At 39.8% G+C, this 21,240-nt stretch overlaps 1 protein-coding gene across 1 annotated transcript in view; it reads left to right on the top strand.

The window, feature by feature from the left end:
- The window catches only part of apaf1 (apoptotic peptidase activating factor 1), a 52,060-nt gene extending 31,519 nt beyond the window's left edge, over window positions 1-20,541 (top strand). The window contains exon 27 of the mRNA XM_042511053.2: window positions 18,872-20,541. Coding sequence (XP_042366987.2) covers window positions 18,872-19,018 — 147 coding nt within the window. The 3' untranslated portion in view covers window positions 19,019-20,541. The remainder of the gene's footprint in view (window positions 1-18,871) is intronic.
- The last annotated feature ends 699 nt before the right edge of the window (window positions 20,542-21,240 follow it).

Below are 21,240 nucleotides of genomic sequence, written 5' to 3'. Positions count from 1 at the left end.
TGGCTTGTCCCTGTAGAATAACCCTCTTTTCTTCCTAGTAAAACCTTCTATAAAAGTTCCACCTTGAACCCTTTTAAGAGAATTCCACTTAAAACCCAACATGAAGGGTCTCTGGGGGTTCAATCAAGACCCTTTCCCCCCTCTATGGGGCTTTGCTAGTGTTGTTTTTTCGAACCCACCGAGGGCGTTCTTCATAGAACCCTTTTTTATTAAAAACCACCCAGGGGCTTTAAAAAATAGTGATTAAACTCCGTCTTACAAAAATAAGATTTTTTGAATGATAGGCCTTAAGGATTCCTTTCTCTAAAAAAGGGGTCTTTGGATGAGAAGCACTCCTAATCTAGCAAAAAAACTTTTTTAAGTACTCCTCTTTTGGTTCTCAATGGAATCCATAGTCTTACAAAGAATGTTTAACAACTTTTTCTTTAGAAAAGGGGGTTCTGTGGATAAAAAGGGTTTTTTTAATGGAACCCTTAGACTTTCAAAGAATCCTTTAAGAACCCTTTATTGCAAAAAAGGTTCTTTGGATGAAAGGCGTTCATGGTGAAACACTTAGTCTTGGTAATAAACCTTTAAGAACCCTTTCTTCAAGAAAAGGGTTGCAAACGATTCTGGGTAGAACCTCAGCCCTTCACCAAGAACCCTTATTTCTAGAAACATAGCATGAAAACAAAAAGCAGGAGAAAAAAAACATAGCTTTCTGTCTGAACTGAAGTTATTTAAAATGTAATAAAATATGTATTTTTTTGTTTTTTGTTCCTCTGAAGTAAAATGAGTACATTTGGTCTCTTGTGTGCGTTTGCTGTGCTTTTTATCATAGCGTTTATTTGTTTTTTTTTAATAGATTTCTGTCTGTTTTACCCTTGAAACTTTGCTCAAACTGGAAAAACAAAACTTTCACAGCCATTGAAGTCCACTAATAAACCTGTTAATTTGTTTATTGGTAAACTTCACAGACAGGTCCGCTCCACTTGATGCACTAATGTAGTGCTCATCAGCTTCGTTACATCATCATGACAGTCATAATTATTCTCAAAATCAGCTAACGGATCACTCCATTACTTCACTTCACAGAGTCTTTTCCTGCTCTCTCTCGTCTTCAGCAAGCCGTGTTGACTTGATGGATCAGCATGTTGGAAGATGGGAGCAGTGATGGATTATTATGCCTGTCTTAAAAGGGTGAACCCCCCTGAGTCCGCAGCTTTGATTGATTAATCGTACTGTGTGTTTCGGCCGGACAGCTATGAGAGGCCACCCTATCTGTCTCAGTAATTACCATGACACAGTGCGTACCTCTTATGACAGATAATATAGCCTGCAGAGTGAGGAAGCATGATGATAATCTAACTGTCTATCTGTTTAATGATTATTGCCAAGGCGTGTCCCCAGGCTCGCCTGTTTTTGCAACCAGCAAATGTCTTGAAACTAAAATTTGGCAACTGTGCTCAGACACAGAACTTTAAACAGACTTGTTAGTGAGTAAGTTGATATTCAAAAATCCTCTCTCATCCCATAGCTGTTCCATGTTTTCAGTTTTAGATGTACAAATGAAAAGGGAATGCTGTTTCCATGTAAATATGAAGCAGGAACACCACAGTGCTCAAATGAAATATTTACTGACGTCTAAAAGGAAAGAAAAAAATCATAGATCGTTGTAATTATTTTTCTGTCAGTCTTGGAAAAAGGCTTGGCAATCGTCTGGACGTTATCATAAGGGTATTTGGTTTGTATTTATCCTCAGCTGGTGTAAGGGAGAGATTTCATTATGGAGGATCAGTGGGATTGAATTAAATGTGCGTTTGGATCATAGATGTGGACTGATTGATATTGAAGTTTGGCTTGAATATGAGAAAAGCTCAGAATGACGGCTTTGCTGGGCACAACAAACTTTTTGTTTTCTTAGAAAGTACAAACTACAGGTTAGAAATCAATTTTTCACCTCATAACACCATGATAAAATAAGAGGTCATGTTGAAAAAATTGCATATTTATCTTATTTTAAAAGGCTGCTGTTCATTTGTATTCTTGCAACGGCAGCAGCAACACAGACGAATGACCAGGGCTGGGTACTGTTGATATTTGAACAGATACTGGTACCAGTTCTTGTGCCTGGAATTTGTTATTAGTGCCCAGGGATGTCTTTTTTCTGTACTCAACTTTCTCTGTAAAAACAAAAATTAAACTTTTGAAGAAGCTGGAGAGGTGATGTAGAAGACTAAAATGCAATTCTGCTCCTCTGCCCTTTTTATAATCACACATAGAGTTAACAATTTCAACATCAGGTTGTGTTATTGATGTGCTAACCAGCTAAAAAGAAAAACAAATACGGACTGTCAAGCACTGCTGCTATGGATTTCCTCTCACGCAGAAGCAGAACGTACAAACTTAAATTCAGTCTTAACTTTATTAGACAACACAAATAAACAGCAGCTCAGAGCTCAGAGCTCCAGTGAATTGTTTTGCATACAGAAAAAAACAAATTAGAGTTTGAAGACTGTGGCAAATCCATTTTAAGGGCTATTTATGAATACCAGCAAGATAAGATTAATTTGGATTATGTCTGAACATAAAAACAACCCCTTTAAGCATTGTTTGTGTAATTACTACAGTGATTGTTTCATTGATTATAATCTAGATCCACTGACATTGTCTCTTTTTCCTGAAATACACACATAGACATTACACATTCAGAAGACGCACCACGGTCTTTTATGTCTTGTCTTGTGTGTTCAGTGTTCACCGATCCTCATTGCTGTGACATTAATCCTCAAGAAAATTATGGGAATAGTAAATAAGAATAAGCAGGACAGAATAGAGAAGGCATTTTTTTATGGTGATGCAGTGCTGAGTCTTCAGCCATCACACGCTCTCTGAACATCAGAAGTCTTTCTACAGAAAGACTCAGTGTGCTGCTGAACAGGATGATGCTGTTATTGGACACATAAGAGCAAAAGAAGTGACAGCGGGTGATGTCTCCCATGGTTCCCTCTTAGTTGATGGGTTGATATGCTGCAACGTGAGGCGTGTAGCGTGTGGAGTCCTTATTGTTTGCCTCTTCCTATTTGTCTCCTCTGCTCCCCGTGTAGATGTGATGTTTTCTTGTTTGTCCCTGTGGTTTTTTACTCGTCTCTGTCAGTTCTCCCGCTTTAATCATCTCTCAAGCTCCTATTTCGTGTCTGCCTCTCTTTTTTATCGCTCCCTCCCCCTCTGTATGCTCGGGTGAATGGTGCGAGTGTAATTAAAAGCAGCGGGCTATTGTGTGGGGGTATATGTGCTTGTCCGATCCCCTGTTGCGTGAATGTACCTGTGTAGAGTGTTTAATTAAACATTTTTCATGCTTCTTATCACAGATTTTTCACTTTGCATATTAAAAAATACAACACACGGGCTTGTATCGGTGCATTCGGTTGTTCAGTTGTAAGCTCACATGCCTGTGAGCAGATCAGTGTGTGTCTCTGTGTGTGTGTGTGTGTGTCAGGGTGTGATGAAGTGGTGCAGCCCGGCCCTCTGAGAGAGGCTGTTACATCCAACACTGACTCCCATCAGTCCTCCCCCCTTTTGCTCCGGGTCCTGCCAAGAAATGCTGTACCTGTCTCACACCTGGCCTTGACTCACACTCACACACACACACACGGACACACTCTCCAAACGGCAATGAGACAATCTGTCACGGTGCCATGATCCAAGAGGGAGGCGGCAGGTGTGAAAAGGCTCATCCTGACCGCACACACACGCCCAGCAGCCCAGAGTAATTCACACCAAGTCGTCATGTTGCAAACAAAACAGAAATATAGATATTGACCCAGATCTTTCTACTTTTAAATTCACGGTTTGTCTTCTTTTCACAGAGTGAACAGAGGCGCGGGAGACTTGTCCTTATTTAGCCTTAATCGATATCTCTGGTACTCTCGAGCTTTGTCTCTTTCAGTAAACCAGCTGTCAGAAACCAGGCTGAGGTGCCATCTCGTCAGCATCTGTTCTGTTTTGTTAATTCTCCTATTTCAGTTTGATTGGACTCACTGATGCAACCAGCTCACTGCTATTACTTTGGAGAAAAGAAATGTTTAAAATTTGGGGAAGGGGACCTTTAAACATGAAAATCTAGATGAGGGAAATTAGTAGGAGCTAGGACTATTGATTTGGTTAGTTTAAGAAATATAAATGATGCATGACTAGATCAATATAAAAACACACAAGACAAATACAAAATAAAATAGAATAAAATACCAAAATGAAAAAATGTATGAAAAAATTAAAAAAAAACTATGAAAATTATAAAATAAAGATAAAAAAAATAAAATGAAAATGTTTCTCTTTACAGCTAACTATCACCAATGTCCAACTTCATCTCACCATACAGTTGACATGAAACGAGGAATGCAAGTGCTCCACCCTGGTTCTAGCAGAGAAGTTTATCAGTCCCTTCCAAATTCACTCAGCTGACATTCATACTTCCCAAGTCTTTATATTCAAGCTAATTAATAAAACAATCATAAAAAAAGTACTTACTGGAAAAAATGAATAGCAGAGTCCTTTATGAACAACCAAACACTAAACAAGACACTTTTATGCAATCAAAATGTGACCGTTAAGTTTGATAAACTGAAATACACGGAAATAGGGACAGCTTCTATACTCTGTGAATCTGGGGTTACACAATGATTATGTTACCTAACCAATGTTGTCACACTGATCTTGAGTTGTCAATGGACAGCACCCACCTGTCAGTCGAAGCAGCCATAATTCATAACTTTATGCCTTTATAAAATTTTAAGGGGTTAGTTATGGAAAAATCACCGTAGAACAGTTGTTGTGAATGTTTAAATTAGCCATAGACACCCAAATCGTTTTTGTACCAGGCTGTAATCAAGGTAATTTCTGCTTTAAAATTTAATATTTTAACATGGGGGGTCTATAGGGATTGACCTGCTTTTGGGGGCAGCGTCAAGTGGCCATTAGAGGAACTGCAGTTTTGGGCATTTTAGAGTTGGCTTCATTTTTCAGCCCCTGAGATTGCGGCTTGGTTGCAACCTGAGCTGCAGATTCATCAGTGGTGTTCGATTCAGTAAAGTCAACTCATAACATGATCAGGACAGAGGCTGGTTTCTTTTCTTATTATCTCTTTTTTTCCCCACTCACACTCCCGAATGGTCACACACTGACATTTGTAGCATTACACACACACGCACACACACACACACACACTTCCAAACAGTATATCCCCCAGATGGATGGGAGTGTTTTAGATGACAGTCCTCCCCTGCCACCATTGTTGTCAGACATCACTTATCAGCCGAGCCTGTGATGGAGCAGAGAGGGAGAAACACAATTTCACCTTATCTCACCTTCTTACACTTCCGTCTCTTTCATTGTGTATTTTTCTGTCCCCGAGTTCCCACCAGACGTGCTCTTTCTGTGTTCTCCTCTAACGCTATCTCTCTGTTTCACACCCTCAGTTGTTTTTTATTTTCTGTCTGCTGTCATTTTCTTTGTGTGTCCGCTTTTCTGACCTTACGTTTGAAGCCGCCCTCCCTCGATGGATCTTTGTACCATGAGCGCTGAGGTTCTCTTTAAAATGATGCTTATTCTGGACTAGGCTTGGGTGGTATCTATTTTTAAATACCTTAATACTCTCCTGGAATTTCACCAGGGTATACTGTATATGACAGTATCACAGTTCGCTACATTCTGCAGGCTGTCTTGCCATTTTCAGTCTTCTTATTACACAATACACTCAAGAGATGTCAACAAAAGGTAATATTCTTAAACCCGTTTTCCTTATTAAAAAGAGGAGACAACAATACACCTTCTGAATTTATGTTTCTCTCTTTTATGGAAACTAATACTTCCGCATCATGAAACCTGTATTTTTTTTGTTTTTTTCTCGGCGCACATGTTACTAGGTAAGTACCAGGCCATTTTTTTTTACCACATGACACGCATGGTTTTCGGCAAAAATAGACAGCGAAAATGGTCTTTTGCTAATTGTATTGACTCTGTAAGAGACATGAGGAAATACAAACGTATCTGTTTTACTCAACCTTTCCTGCTTGTTTTTCAAAGTAAAAGCCCTTCAGTTGTTGACACAGCATTTTACTAGGAAACATTTTCAGAACCTTGCTGATGGCAATGCAGTAGCTTGCACAACTTCATAACTAAGTGGAGTAGGCTTTTAATTGTGGAAATACTGTAGTTATAACAGTAGGCAGCTCTGCAGCAGCGCCGCAACAACAGATGCTGCCAATGTGAACACACACTGCTCACGCATGCAGTGTGGCCCAGGGTACGTGATGCGCACTGCACGCAAAACATCCGCAATACAGCCTCTCCAGTATGAAGTTAATAGAAAGATGAGGGTCCATATTTTTGACGATATTTAAAATCACACCGTCTGTATTTGTAAATACCCCGATATACCGTAGTACTGCGATGATACTGCCCAAACTTACTTTGTACAGTAGGTCAGAGTAAAGACCACAGGTGATGTCTTTCACCCATCAGGTCTCAGTCCGTCTCTTTACTGCTTCTCAGCCTGAGCCATCATCGTTAAATGAATCCAAACGAGGCCATTGCGGCTAATGAACCATTACAGCCGGTCGTCACTCTAAGCAAGACTCAGATTGAAGCAGGGAAGGACGGCAGGGAGTTGTGATGAAATGATGGAGCGAAGGTTGCGCTGACCTTCCCTCAGGAGACACTTGATGGACGGAGTATCTGCCAAAGATTAAGAAACAGTTGCGCAGCAGCGAGCAGTGCGGGACTGAGCGCGAAAGGACGGAGTGCAAAGTAAATGCAATCACCTCTCTGAGGGATGGATGGGGTATCAGGCAGTCAAGATTCTCGTATAATGAGATTGACTAAGCCGTAAGTAAATGTGTCTCCATTCTCCCTCACTGGCAGAGACCTCTGTGCTTTCTCTCGAGGCCAAACATCAGTCAGGCCAAGTATTCATTCGTCTTTCTCAGGCTGGAGTTATGTTGCCCCCAGCTGCATCCATCTGAGGTCTGTTTTTATTCCAGAAGTCAGAATTGCAACTTGTCACATATGCAACTTCTTTTGGAAATAACAACAAAGCTGTCTGTGTGTGCAAAACAAAAAGTTTTATTTTAGAAGCATCACAGAGTTAGTTTGTGATGTAGTGTCGAAACAAAGAGCAGAACAAAAATCAGCCGTTGTAGTTTAGGGTTTGATTAACTGATTTCAAAGTGTGTCAGCTTAAGTTTGAGGAAAAGGTCATTTTAAACACGCAACAGATACCAAGTTATGACCAGAGAGACATTGCCATATAATTCATCTGTCCACCCATTTTCATCCGCTTATCTGTGACCGGGTTGCAGGGCAGACTGATCAAGGTATTCCAGGCGTCCCTCTCCTCAACAACAATTTTCAGCTCCCCCTGGGGATCCCGAGGCATTCAAAGGCCAGATAAGATATATAATCTTTCAGCGTGTTTGCAGTCTGCCCCAGGGCCTCCTACAAGTTGGACGTGCCCAGAAACTTTTAACCAGAGGTGCCCAGGAGACATTTTGACCAGATGCCCAAACCACTTCAACTGGCCCCTTTTGCTCAAAAGAGCAGCAGGGGTAAACAGGGGTAAACCTGCTAAATATGAACGATTGGCTGCATTCCCACTGCCAGTGAACACAGCGCTGCAGCACATGAGTCTGCTTTTCTGTCAGAAGTCCCTGTTGGCTTGGTGTTTACACATATTACAGGCATCACTAATCTTTAATTTTTATAACCTCTCAAATGCTTAAAGTAAAAACCCTGCTTGCACAAAAAGGCATTTAAGCAGCAAAGTGCAACTACACATATGTGCAATTTTATGTGGTAATAAGTCATCTCATAAAGAAATACCAGTTTTGGACTCCAAATTTATAGTCAGTCTTTCACTTCTACTCCTCAAACTGCATGTCAAAGCACTTTAACAAGCCTTCACTTCAGCAACACACACTCGCATTCACACCCAAGTGCTTTAAGTAGAATCATGGCAGGCTTTTAAAGTCAGCTATCTTGTAAAACTGTCACATATTCTGACTGAACTGGACTCACAGAGTACACCTTTCATTGCTGTGCCACAGTGCGGCTGACTTTGACTGCTGTATATATATTTGATCCCTTCTGGTCTACAGTGAGTGTGCTGTACTGGACCGGCCTGCAGGAGAGTTGGGACACACATGCAGCAAATCAACAGTGTCAAGTTTATCTTTTATTTTCAGAAATACATGAACACAGGATGCTTTATAAATAGATTGTTGATTATTAATAGCTGTGTCTGTTCTTGTGGCAACCAGAGAGTCGTCTGACTTTCTTGTCTTGTTCTTTTAATGTTTCGGCACTGCTTTGAAGAAAACTTCATGGACACTTTATCTGCAAAAGCAATCAATTGATTCTCTCACAGGCTTTGTTAACCTTTCATCTGATCTCCCTGCAGCTTTTGCATTTATGCAGCAACATAAAGATCTCCCTCTTGGGCGTCACTGCTACTGTATGTTCAACTATTTACTTTGATATTTGCACCCCCACCTCCTTCAAAATTGGTCCAGAGATAGAAATAACACATTTTGATGACTGCTGTTTCTGAGGGGACGTGTATGTAAATGAAGCAGTGTAACAGGCCACAGTGTTGGTTCAGGCAGCGTTCGCACTTTGGATTTTATTCAACGCTTTTCTTCCGTCACGCTGTTTCAAAAGTAAGCACCCCGCAGTGCTGCTCCAGCGTAGCAAGACCTGCCTCTAAAAATACCTACACACACTCCGACAATGCAAAACAGCTCCTGAAAGTGCATTAATGTTTTTCTCAGAATTTTTCACATCATTTTCTGTCTTTTTCTTATTCCAGAGACGTATTTTAACACATGCAGGGTCTTCCTCATGTGGTCAAAATGCACCCAGAGTAGAAATCCATAGGTCCTTGACTCACTGCTTTTGCATTTGCTTCCACACGAGACAGAGCAAGAGTGAAGAACTTTGAAATTCGGAGAACGAATGTGGCCTGGTTTCTGTGCTTTTGTTGTCAGGCTCGAGGTATAAACACAGGCTGGTGAAATATTTATCTGTCTCTAGGAGGCAGTTGTTTCCCCTGCGTTGCTCATTAAGCCAGGGTTAATTGTCTCTGGCTGGAGAAGAAGGGCCTTTGTGTGCGCGAATCGCAGCGAGACGAAATGGGGCAGAGTGGAGATGGGAGATCAGTGATAGAGGACGAGGTGGAGGAGGCCGCTGATGGTGTATGCTTTCTCAAATAAGTGGATTCACTCACACAGATTGAGTTTCTCCATCTCTTTGTCTTTTATTTCTCGCTTTTACACCCTTTGTAATAAACTCTCTCCCTTTGTCTTATTTGTTAGACTTCTTTTTTTCTGTCTAATTCTGCTTTTTCACACTGGACTCATCCATTTGAGTGTCAGCCTCCCACCCTCCATCTTTTCAAACCCGCTGGTCTGCTTTCATCCTTTGTTTGCTGTTGTTCTGATCTGTGGTGCATTTGTGTGAAGTCCGGCTGATTACTGCTGTTGCCAGAAAAGTGTTGATATGGAGAGAAATGAGTCTCAAAACTGTTGATAAATGTTTGTGTTGTGAGCCAGAAACATAAACAAAATTTACAAATGTGTACAAACATTTGTGACTACTACATTACGGCATTCGCATAAGCCTCTTCTTATCTAAAAGCCACCAGATTTTGATAAACATAAAGTCATTTTACTAATGAATACAACCCTACATAAATGAATGTCAGTATTGTAAGTGTATACTTCCAACTTCAAGAAAATAATCTAGAACGTTTTTGTTTTAATAGACATTAGCATTAAATGTTGAATCGGTGTACATGGTAGATTGCGACTCGGCTGCATTTCTGTCCGAACCCGACCTGAGTCTAACCGAGCCTGACTTTCAACCCTATGAGCCTGCCGTTGCTGCTGTAAAGAAAACACTCTGCTACTGTGCAGCTGCTGAAACACGCAGGCCAACCTCTTCACTCTACCGTGTCCATTTCCTTGTGTCATTGGCACAAGAAACCGAAAAGGCAGCATAGCAATAAGTGGATATTAACTTGGAGGAGAAGCATGAAGCACCATGTCATGGATGAATCTGACCCGAACCAGAACATCATTTGTGAATATTTCAAATTTGTAAACATTTGAACAAACGGAGAATGACTGGACCCGTCGCAGCCCCACGGGCCGGGCTGATATTCAAAGTGTAGTGCACGGAAAATCTGACACACATGGCTTAAGTGCAATTTGTGTGTGGAGTTTTGACTCTCTTTTTCTTCTGTGTTAAATGGAAAAGTTAGACCTATTTTTGCCATAATCGGTAAAAATATGTGGCAAGTCAAACAGAGTCAGAAAGCGGGTCATATATAGAGCATTAGCGTCTTGCAGGTTGCAGTCTCGGCTTTTCCAAGGTGCGTTCATAAGTTGCTTTAATTGTTGTAAATCTTTGCAACAGTTCACTGCAAGAACAACAGGCATGCCTCATTGCAAAGTCTAAATCTTTGTAAAAATGTCCATTTTCAGCGTGTTTCAGCATTCACCATCAGACAGAGCCAGTTTCCCCCTCTCCAGTTGTTATGCTAAGCGAAACTAGCTGGCTGCTGGCTGGAATTTACTGTAATAGTGGTATCAACTTTCTCATCTAACGTTTGGCAAAAGGGAAAGACGTGTTTGTGAGTGTAGGTGGAAAAACTTTAAGAGCATGTGGTATTTCGATGGTAGAAAAGCCTTTTTTTCGGAGTATTTAATCAGCATTTTGATGTAGACCGAAAACTGAAGTAAAACCACATTCAATGTCAAAAAATGATTTTCTATAAGGGCTGTTTCACCACCCTAATAGGAAGAAATGCTCATTCATGAAACATTTGATCTTATCATGTTTTATTACCAACAACGCAGAAAATAATGTCATGTCATGGGTTTATGTTTTTGTGGTGGTACTTTTTGCATCCAGACTGCAAACAAAATCACTGCAGTTTGACTGAAAGTTCTGCTTTCACTAGGTTCAGTGGTCTGAGAGCAGTTCTTCTCTGAAAAAGCTGAATTCCTGTCCACGCTTCAGATTAAGCTGTCGGTGTGAAAAGGCTCTTTCTCTGCATCGTTTTCTTCTGTTTCTCACACAATCTTTTCTCTCTTTTCATATTTCTGTATCTCTTTTTTTCCAGCTCCTCTTTCACCCATCGGTTCACTTTTTCTTTTTCTGTTTTGATGTTTCTCTTTTTCTCTCTCTTTTTAATCTTTTCTGTCTCTCCCTTCCTCCGTGTGCCGTAAGGTGCGCGAGAGACAGAAAAATAAATGGAAAGAGTAACAACCCTTCTAATACAAGGATGTAAAATCTCTGTTTCAGTTTTCCTGCTCCCTACAATCAATATTCATTTCCGTTTTCTTGCTTTTTTCCCCCCTTTCTCCCTCTTCTCGCATGCGTGATAAAAGAGCGGTTGAAATAAAGGAATGGGTGGAAGTGAAGAAAGTGTGTGAGGGAGAGATGTGTAGAGGATTGTCTGAGCATCAATATTTCAGTGGATAGAACCTTGGATGAATAATTCAACCTTGGTGTCACACTGTTTCCCTCTCCGCAAGACTCTTGGCCTGGTCTCACACACACACACACACACACACACACTGAATCCCTCATTTTTTCTTTCTGAAATGGAGGTGGCCTGACAAAATCGCCTGAATCTACTCCAGCTGGCATCCCCTCTTTCTTTAATCCTCCTCCCCTCCTGCCTCCATCCATTGTGTACCTCCTGCCGGCTGTATAGTCTTTATACTTTTTTATAAAGTGTAGAAACTCTTAACTATTCCCCCCGGATTCTGTTTCTGAGCTATTTATGTAAGAGGAAGATGAATTACTTCCCTCCACTCGTCATGAAAGACGCACCCGCTGACACCTAAGCATCTCTCCGGCCGTCACAAGAGCACACATGGACAGGTATTTCCGTTATGTAAGCGGCGCTGGCTTTCCCTCAGGTAGCCTGAATGAGCAGACCTATTTAGCTTGAGGAGAGCTAACGGCGGTGGCGGCGGGCCTGTCAGGGCAGATTTAGTGCTCCTCTGCTGTTAGCTGAAGTGAATCGGGGTTACTCGCATTCACACGACAGCTATCCCGGCTTCCCCAGATGTGATGTTGACCCATGTGTATGTGAGCGTGACACTGAAAAGAAGCTTATCTGAACATGCAGAATGGTGTGGCTTCATAGATAAGGCTTCAGTGGCTCTTCTTGTTGTCTGTCATCACGTTTCCACCGAAGCAGATGACATATATACTCTCTGCAAGGGCTGAAAGATATGGCTTACTAATGATAAGTCGGTTTTTATTCAGGTTATGTGGCAATATACAATATATATCTCGATATTTACTCTACAAATCTCCATACATCCATTACGCTCACAGTTTGAGCTGCTCCTGTCTGGCCGTCGATTTAGGTTCCCAAAAAACAGTCGAAACATTTATAGGATGTCCTCTATTCCCTATGCCATTCAGGCAATGAACACAGAATAATTGTATTAGGAAAAACTACTACTTTGTAGGATGAGCTCTCTTTTATTATTTATTATTTCTATAATTTCCTTCCTGTCTGTTTGCACTATTGTATCATGTAGAAATCAACCAAACTTGCCCAGGTTTTAAAGGGTTAATGCAATCTGATATAAAAGTCCTGCAATATATCCTGGTCGATGGAGGTTGTACTGTGTAGAGATTAAGTTTAGTGAATGGTTAATTTGGAGGCTGCTGTCGAACTACATAAATAATATTTTGCCCTCATGAGAAAGCACCTTTCATTATAAATCTATACAATTCAACGGCACCACAAACCCCAAAACTGACCTCCTTATCCAGCCAAAAGATGACTTGTTACATAAAACAGCTCTGTCATGTTGCCATTGGGGCTTTATGTTGCTATTCTAGTCTTTTCTTTTGTCTCTTTTATCTTTTTCTTGTCTGTTGGTGTCGTATTATATTTCGAGATCCCTTGTTGATTGTGTTTTATGTTATTTTTTTCTTCTTTTTGTTCGGCTGTTGCTCCATAATTCCCTATGTCGTGCTTTTGCACTTTATTTTACCTTTTTATTTGAAGGCAGTTTTTGTTCCTGCCTTCATTTTCACACATGTAAAACTGAAACTTTAGGGCAACTGGTGGCTCAGTGGATAGAGCTGGCACTCCATGCACAGCAGCTATATCTTTGCCGCAGCAGCCGCACGTTCGATTCAGGCCTCGGCCCTTTGCTGCATTTCTCCCCCTTTCACAATAAAGCTGTCCTATCAGTTAAAGGAAAAAAAGCCCCCCGAAATAATCTTTAAAAAAAACAAACAAACTGAAACTATTTACTATTTCTGTCTATTTTTTAATTAAAATACATAAATTAGCAAATTCATAACACTGTATTCCAGTGAAAGTCAATAAATAGTAACTACCTCTCTCTGCTATTCACCATGTTTTCATCTGGGATTGGTGTAAATTGAATAAAGTAAGTCAGTGCTCTGGAATAATCTTCATTATACTATTCCATTAAATTACCTGCTATTTGCATGATGAAATTTAGATTATAATCTACATACTTAAATTAAGAGTGTGTCATTTTCCTGCTAATGCATTCATGTCTTTTCTTTATATATTTCCACTCAACTCCACCTGTGTGTGCTTTGCATTAGTATTCATGCAGCGTGGAGCTGAATATTGTCCATTTTCTGAACCATCCTTTCAGTTAATTTCAGCAGGAGGAAAGTGAGGACGATGCACTGGATGTTTAGAAATATTTCCGTCTTGCGTAAAGAAAAACCAACAGTAAAAATACCCAGGGGTTCTCGCAATACCAACACAGAAACACACATACTGTATACACATTTAGCACCCAACAGCCATAAATCAATGGTCCCACAGTGATGGTGTTTATATCAGCACATCAGCCATCTGCTCTCAGGATATTCGGTGTCACACACAAAACTCTGCTGCGTATTCCCACAACAGAGAACAAAACCATATGGAAACAGACTTATCTGTTAGTATGATAAATGTGTTTTTTGTTTACAGCATCTTTAATCATTTTTAGTTTAGTGCACCTTTCTGTTTGCCTTCTATCTTTTATGTGCACCCTCATTTCTCCCCTTTTCTGCTTTTATTTATCTTAAATCAAAGAAATCTCTGTTTCTGTATTCCTCCGTCTCTACATTTGTGTCTCCCTTTCACACAAACGCATAAATATGCATGGCAGCCAGTCTGGTCTTGTCACCGTCCTCTGGTGTAAATGATTCAACATAGTGATTTTCTGTCCCTTTTTCTCCCTTCATAGTAAAACCAGTCTCACTCGCATCATTTTCACACTTTCTGTCCACACATTTCCCCTCTGTCCCGCCACCGTCGAGCCAGCTTTTAAACATTTATTCAGCACAAGCTCTGTTCTGCATCCGTCGAATCCTCTCCCTTCTAATCCTTTTTTTATATAATCAGTTGGAGTTATGGAGTGATTTTATTCCCCCTTTATTTTCGGTTTCGTCACAGTGTTTCATCACTTGTCTGTTGCTTTTGTTTGTCGTGGGATTCAGTTGTTGTTCCACTCGCACTTGTTCTCCCCCTCGTCTCAGTCTGTCTGTTTATTTCTGTATTTATACATGTGTGTATGCAGGCGTCTGAGGATTACTTCTCCGTTTGAGCTGTCAGTGTTTCGGCAGCCATCTTTTCTTCCATTCGCATGCAATTACTCCTCTGATACCAGCTCCATGTGTACGCTTGATCTATCTCTCCACATTTCAATCGATCTCACCTTTATCTTGTCTTCATCCAGCCCTATTTTTCCTCTTGTCTTCATCCCTGGAAAAAACAATCTGAATTTTATCTATATAAAGTGATCTGTGCAAAAAAATACTATATATTTTAGCTGCTGAATTCCTGTTTAACTACCTTCACACACTTTCATGCTATTTGTCTTTTTTAGGAGCAAAGAAAACCACAAATGGCTGATATGATACTGTAGATATCTTTCTGTGACCTTGAAAAGTCCTTTGCTCAGGCATGAGATGAAAAACTGCCATTATTTATTTCTCAGATTTCCAGCACTTGATTTTAGCTTCTTTGTTGTTGCTGGTGCAGCATCTTTGCATTCATCTTTAACAGATTCTGTGCAATAGTCACATTTAAATTTGACCTTTTCACACGGAGTCAACCAAAAAATTGCATATGTCACAGGGTGAATCATTAGCATTTCAGACGTGGAGGCTCATGGACCTCAAAACTGCATATATACAGCTTTTACTGCAGTCTTTCATAGATGAAACTGGCACTCCACCCGGCCCGACAAGAAGAGCTTTTCACAATACAAATCTGCAAACAAAGCTCACACTGACCCATCCACCACACACATATATGAACATAAGCTGACATTCGTACCACACTTACATGTAGATAAACTGTGCACATGAATGTAGCTTTTTCCAACTTCAAAAATAAGATGTTTTAAAAGATAAAAAGTAAACACGAATAGCCCGATCAGGCACATCAGTATATGCAGTATGTACGTCAGCTTGTAGAGACTAGATACAAGATGCTGCAACCCGTGTAATCATCCAATAATGACTATACAGTTGTTTTGCATGTTTTTCGTGCAGTCCACTAATCTTCAAAGGATTATGTTAAATAGCACACAGAGCGATGATTAATCATGTTAAGCCGTGTGATTCAGTCTATATGTTCATGAACCATGTAGAAACATGACATTAATTACTTTGACGAAATGTCATGTTCGTCACAAACATCACATCAATTGATCACGTTACTCTATACATAAACACAAATAGAAGATTTAGCCATTATGTAAAGCAGCCACTGATTGCACTGATTTATAGTCTGTGTTTTTCACAGCATGCTGCATAAAATGCTTTCCTGTCTGACCACATATGTATGAGGAGAGAACCATGATGTGTCTTTGCACAGCGGATTATTAATGCAGGTAGGTCAGCAGGCCAGTTATCAAAGGCCTTTTTTTAATTAAACAAAATTAGTTTTTATTACATTGGATCTGACCTGTGTAAAGATCTCAAATCACACCCTGACCGAGCGCATGGTCTTTATTCATATTTAGTCAGACTTTACTTGTTCTTTGTAAAATGCTTAAATGGCCACAAAGTTGCTCAGCAGCATTGAAATGAGGAATTAATTTCTCTTTCTTTTTTTAAAATTCACAATAAAGACAAGACATAATTAAAGCCACAAAATAAGAACAGACACAAGCACATAAAAAGAAACTGGACAAAAAAAACTCCCACTAACACCCACAAAATCTGGCTTTTGTATTTAATGGAAAAGGTTATATTCACACACGTCAAATGACCCTGCAGGATCATGGATATTTTTCGACTCCAGTTCTGAAAGGTTCTGATCGACAGTGGGTGAAAATTTGTCAGCCGGGCGGATGCACTGTTTTTAGTTTTTGCTGGCATGATCTGATGATGGGTGATCACAAAATTCTGTCTGTTTCCATCTAAGCAGCACTTGATTATCATTCAAAATTAGTCGGCACTGAGTTTTAGAGAGAGACTGAATAAGTGAGACGTATTAAAAAGGAGTTACCACTATAGCATTTTCACTGGCCTCCATACTGCTTTCTACGGGTTACTTGCGTGTTGTCAGGTCTGTCCATGACATCGAATATGACACTGACAAAAACAAAATAAACCCAGAAAGGCAAACTTCTCTACTGGCAATGGGAAGCAGTCTTTCGACTATCTTTAACGGGTATTTTCACAATTTAAAAAACAACAACATACATGCACCATATTTTGTGTAAAAGAGGTAGTATTTCAAAGAGTCATTGTTTTTGTTAATCCCTCCGCCCCAGATCTCAGAATAAAAGGAGCAGAATTGTTTCTTTTGGAGTCTTGTTCGTTATAAAATTGTATTTTGGTACCATTTATTCCAGGCCACCTCTTGTATTTCTGTCATTTAATGCCATTGAATGTGTTTTTTTTACGTTTTTTTACCAAGTCAATGTCACTGTGAAGCCTTTGCATTTCCATTTAACCAGCTGCAAAAAAGTGTGTGTGTGTGTGTGTGTGTGTGTGTGTGTGTGTGTGTGTGTGTGTGTGTGTGTGTGTGTGTGTGTGAGCGAGAGCGCGCATACATGTGCATATGCCTGTGTGTGTTACGATGGTTGCAGTGGAGGAAGTCCAATCAGGAGAAAAATGGCCAACCCCCTGCAGCAACAGAAATATGCTGGGCCGTTTTCAGTGTGTACACACACACACACACACACACACACACACACACACACACACACACACACACACACACACACACACACACACTGTAGTATATGAACAGAACTGCATGACAATCAGGGGGAAAAAATGAAGAAAACCTAAGGCATGTGTGTTTCGATGCCATATCAGGAATATGCAAATGAACTCCCTTAATGATGTGGAAGGATTTGTGTGATTAATGGACCACGCGCCTCTACGGGCTTCTACGGGCTTCTACGTGTGTGTGTGTGTCTGTGTGTTGGGACTGGTTTGTAAGCTAGACATCTGTTGCCACCACCTCTTCGGTCTGTCCGTCTGTCTGTCGAGAGACTGAAGAGTTAGTCTGCTTTCATTTACACACACACACACACACACACACACACACACACACACACACACACACACACAAAAAAAACACTTGATGCCACTAAATCTTCGACCTATTGATATGGTTCATGTTGTCTTTTATTCAGATGGAATTGGGACAGTTTTGATGTGAAGTTATCAAAGTAATTGTCAAAGTTGAATGTGCACACACACACACACACACACACTCATGCCAGACTATAAATGATTGACTTGATGTGCCTTTGATGATTCATCCCAGTGAGATGGAGCCTCAATGGAAAATGTCAACTTTAAACCGAGATTAAACGGAATCACTCAGAAAAGCTGGTGGGGGTTTTGTGTGTGTGTGTGTTGGGGGGAGCGTGTGTGTGTGTTTGAGCGAGCCTGAGGGTGTGTGTGTGTGTGTAAGAGTTTGAGTCTGGTAATATAATACTATTAAATTCATCATGGTCTCCTTGGATGCAAATATAAAGCTCTCAGTCAGTCTGTCTCTTCCTGCCTTTGTCTCGGAGCTCTGATTCAGATAAAATCGAGTGACAGCTGCACAACTTTTGACATTATGTACGTGTCCTGAGAGAAATAATTAAGATCTGAGACAAATTACCCTGAGATCTGCATTTTGCTTGTGACAGTTGGTCAGCTAGGTTATGCAGTAGTAATAGTTTTAAACGCAGTTCCAGTATCTTTGCGGCTGCCATCTTGAACTGGCAACGTCATTCGGAGCCTGATTCTTCACAGTAGCAATATTCACGGTGGGTGAGTTTCCACCAAAACACCTGTCCAACCAATCATGAGCAGCCCCATTGAGTGTGAGCGCATGGATTGGCTGTCACAGCTGTCATTCATGGTGGAAAATCCCCTTTGTGTAGAATTGAATAACTCATAGAAATCGAACTTATCATTAAAACGATCTCTTGAACAAACAGCAGGGTGATGAGATTTGCCTTTGGTGACAGAAACCATCTTTAGGAAAAATTTATTTAGCATGAGTTTTTAGTTTGGCTTATGTGCCATTCTCTGACATGGGGGGGCTTTATGACCTATACTGCAGACAGACACCAGGGGGCGATCAAGATTGAAAAACTACACTTTTGGGGAGCTGTTGTCCATCTTTATATACAGTCTATGGTCAGAAGAGGGTTTTAAGATGAAATTCCTTATTAAGAACGGTTGGTGAATGACGCCTATTGTTGTTTGATTATTTTCCCTTCCCAGATACTCTGCAGCAGTGTTGTCTTTTAAGAGCCTGAAGCATTTTAATAGTCTCTTTGTCAGTGTGTCTCTGTTTGTTCCCCAGTGGTGGGATGTGGACAAAGGCGAGGCCCTGCAGACCTTCTTTCCAACGGGAACAGCGCTGAAGAGGATCCATGTCTCATCCGACTTCTCCACCTTCGTCACCATTGACAGCATCGGTATCCTCTACATCCTGCAGAAGGTAGTGTGACATCCCACTCCAAAAGACCAAAAAGAGGGAAGTTCTCTTCTAACCAAACACTGCATTTGTCTTACAAAATCTACAGACTGTACACACACGCTTGCAGAGGGCTGAAATGAAAGCTGCTGCATCCAAGAACCAAACATTTCTGATACCAGGTTTACATTCAGGCTGAAAGTAGTCACCAGCATTACAAACAATCACTGTCACTTCTGTGGGGTCAAACGACTCCGCTGACTTTACCAGTTTGCACCAGCTCTCAGTGAAACTGCTCCAGTGACAATCAATCATCGGAGGTGTCGATGCACCATGAAACTCTAAAAAAAACCCTGCTCCAATCTCTGTTTTATGTTTTGTAGAAAGAATAGAGCAGCAATTCTTATACAAAGCAAAATGTTCACATCAAAAATGCGTTTTTTGACGATCAGATCTTCACCAGCAGATCTTTTGAATCATTAATACCTAATAAAAAGGTATGTGATATATGATATGTGATCCTTGCATCAAATGTGAATATTAGGTGTTAATCCATGTTGCATTAGGGCTGAATATTTACTGCATGTGACATGAGAGATTTTCTACTACTATCGTGCACGTCCCCTAATCTGTTAGAAGTAATTAAGTGCATTTATTCATGTTTTGATGTTAATTTTTCATGTTTTTGTTTGAGGGCAAATCTTCAGTGTCTGGTCGAAACATAGTATGAACAGTTTGGGGCCTTTTATTTACACTGCAGCCTTAATGTGAATACTGTAGGTACTGGAGGGTATGTATGTTTTGTGTACATGAGTTTCAAACCACCAGCATAGAGAGAACTCCTGGTGCACTTTGATAAACATTAAAAATTGATAGTTCGATTAAGTTTTAATGACCAGGCATTTAAAATCTTTTTAAAGCCTGTAAGTCTATTTGTACATCCGAACTATTTGTACTTTTGAACTTGGATCAAAGGTAAATGTTTTCTACAAAAAAATTACAAATGACTGTGATTTATAATTTATAATCAAATCAACTCTTGCTATTGTGAAAAGGTACTTTTTGTGCTTTTTTTGGCTTAATGTTGTGTTTTGTACCATCTTTTTTGACACTCTATACCACTTTTCTCACATTTTTATCTGCACGTTGTCTAAACTACTGAGCCTTTTCCTGTTATGAGCACTTTGACGCAGGAGTTACAATCTCTCACAAAACTTTACAAATGCGGCTTTGTTCAGACGTAATCAAATGGATCCTTACTTTGATTTGATTATAGAGATGAGTGTTTATTCCCAAGTATGTGACAGACTTGCAGTGGAAATGATCAAGACTCCAGGTCTAGTGGGAGTAATAATAATGACATAAAGACAATAAAATAATAAAAGTAAGGATGCATTTCAGTGTTTCTGAACAGTGCTGTCATAATCACATTGTGCTCTTATCGATTGGTGCTTTTAAGTCTCTGTCTACAAACATATTGATGTCTGATCAGGACACTCAATCCTGTTATATGGTGTGGTGCAATGTGAGTGTAATTTATAAAAATTTAAACTCCACATGCCATGAGGACATGATCTTGAGGTCTTGATTTTGTACTTTTAATTGAGTCACTCTTAAAAAAATTTCCCTTTTTAATTCAGCTTCAATAAAAAATTAAATAACACAGCTTTTTTTACTTAAAAAAAAACTAAATAGTCAGACAACATAGAAACCCAGCATTGTCAAAACTGACAGCAAAAACAGGTGAAATTAAACAATAGACGGACAAAGAGATGGCATTGACATTACATCTGCATAAGACTTAAGAAAATCTATGAAAAAACAACTTTCAAACAGGAGGGTGATTTGTCAAATTTAGATCTGTGTATATGAAATTCACTGAGAAAGTTTATCATAAAAGTCAATGAATTACAATGATTTAACAGTATATGTTTAAGATTTATTTTCACAGTCATCAGTATTTCTCAAAATATATACTTACAAATCTGTCAAATAGCTGAACAGAATCTGTGTGCACTATATATTTAATATAGGTTATAATAATAATAATAATAATAATAATAATAATAATAATAATAATAGTTTTTATTTGTAATGCACTACATTTAAAACGAATGGTTGGGTTAAAATGTAGCTGTCTTGATACTTAAAGCCGAAAATGAAAGACTGCTCCACTGTGTAGAATCATACTAATAAGTGATTTTCCTGATAAATACTTTGATAAATGTATGTTATTGTAATACTCTGGCTGCCAC

Source organism: Plectropomus leopardus, chromosome 22 (genome assembly GCF_026936395.1).
Source record: "Plectropomus leopardus strain MGB_pleo_1.0 chromosome 22, ASM2693639v1, whole genome shotgun sequence".
In the NCBI taxonomy this organism is placed as follows: Eukaryota; Metazoa; Chordata; class Actinopteri; order Perciformes; family Serranidae; genus Plectropomus; species Plectropomus leopardus.
This window is presented reverse-complemented; position numbering and strand designations above follow the sequence as displayed.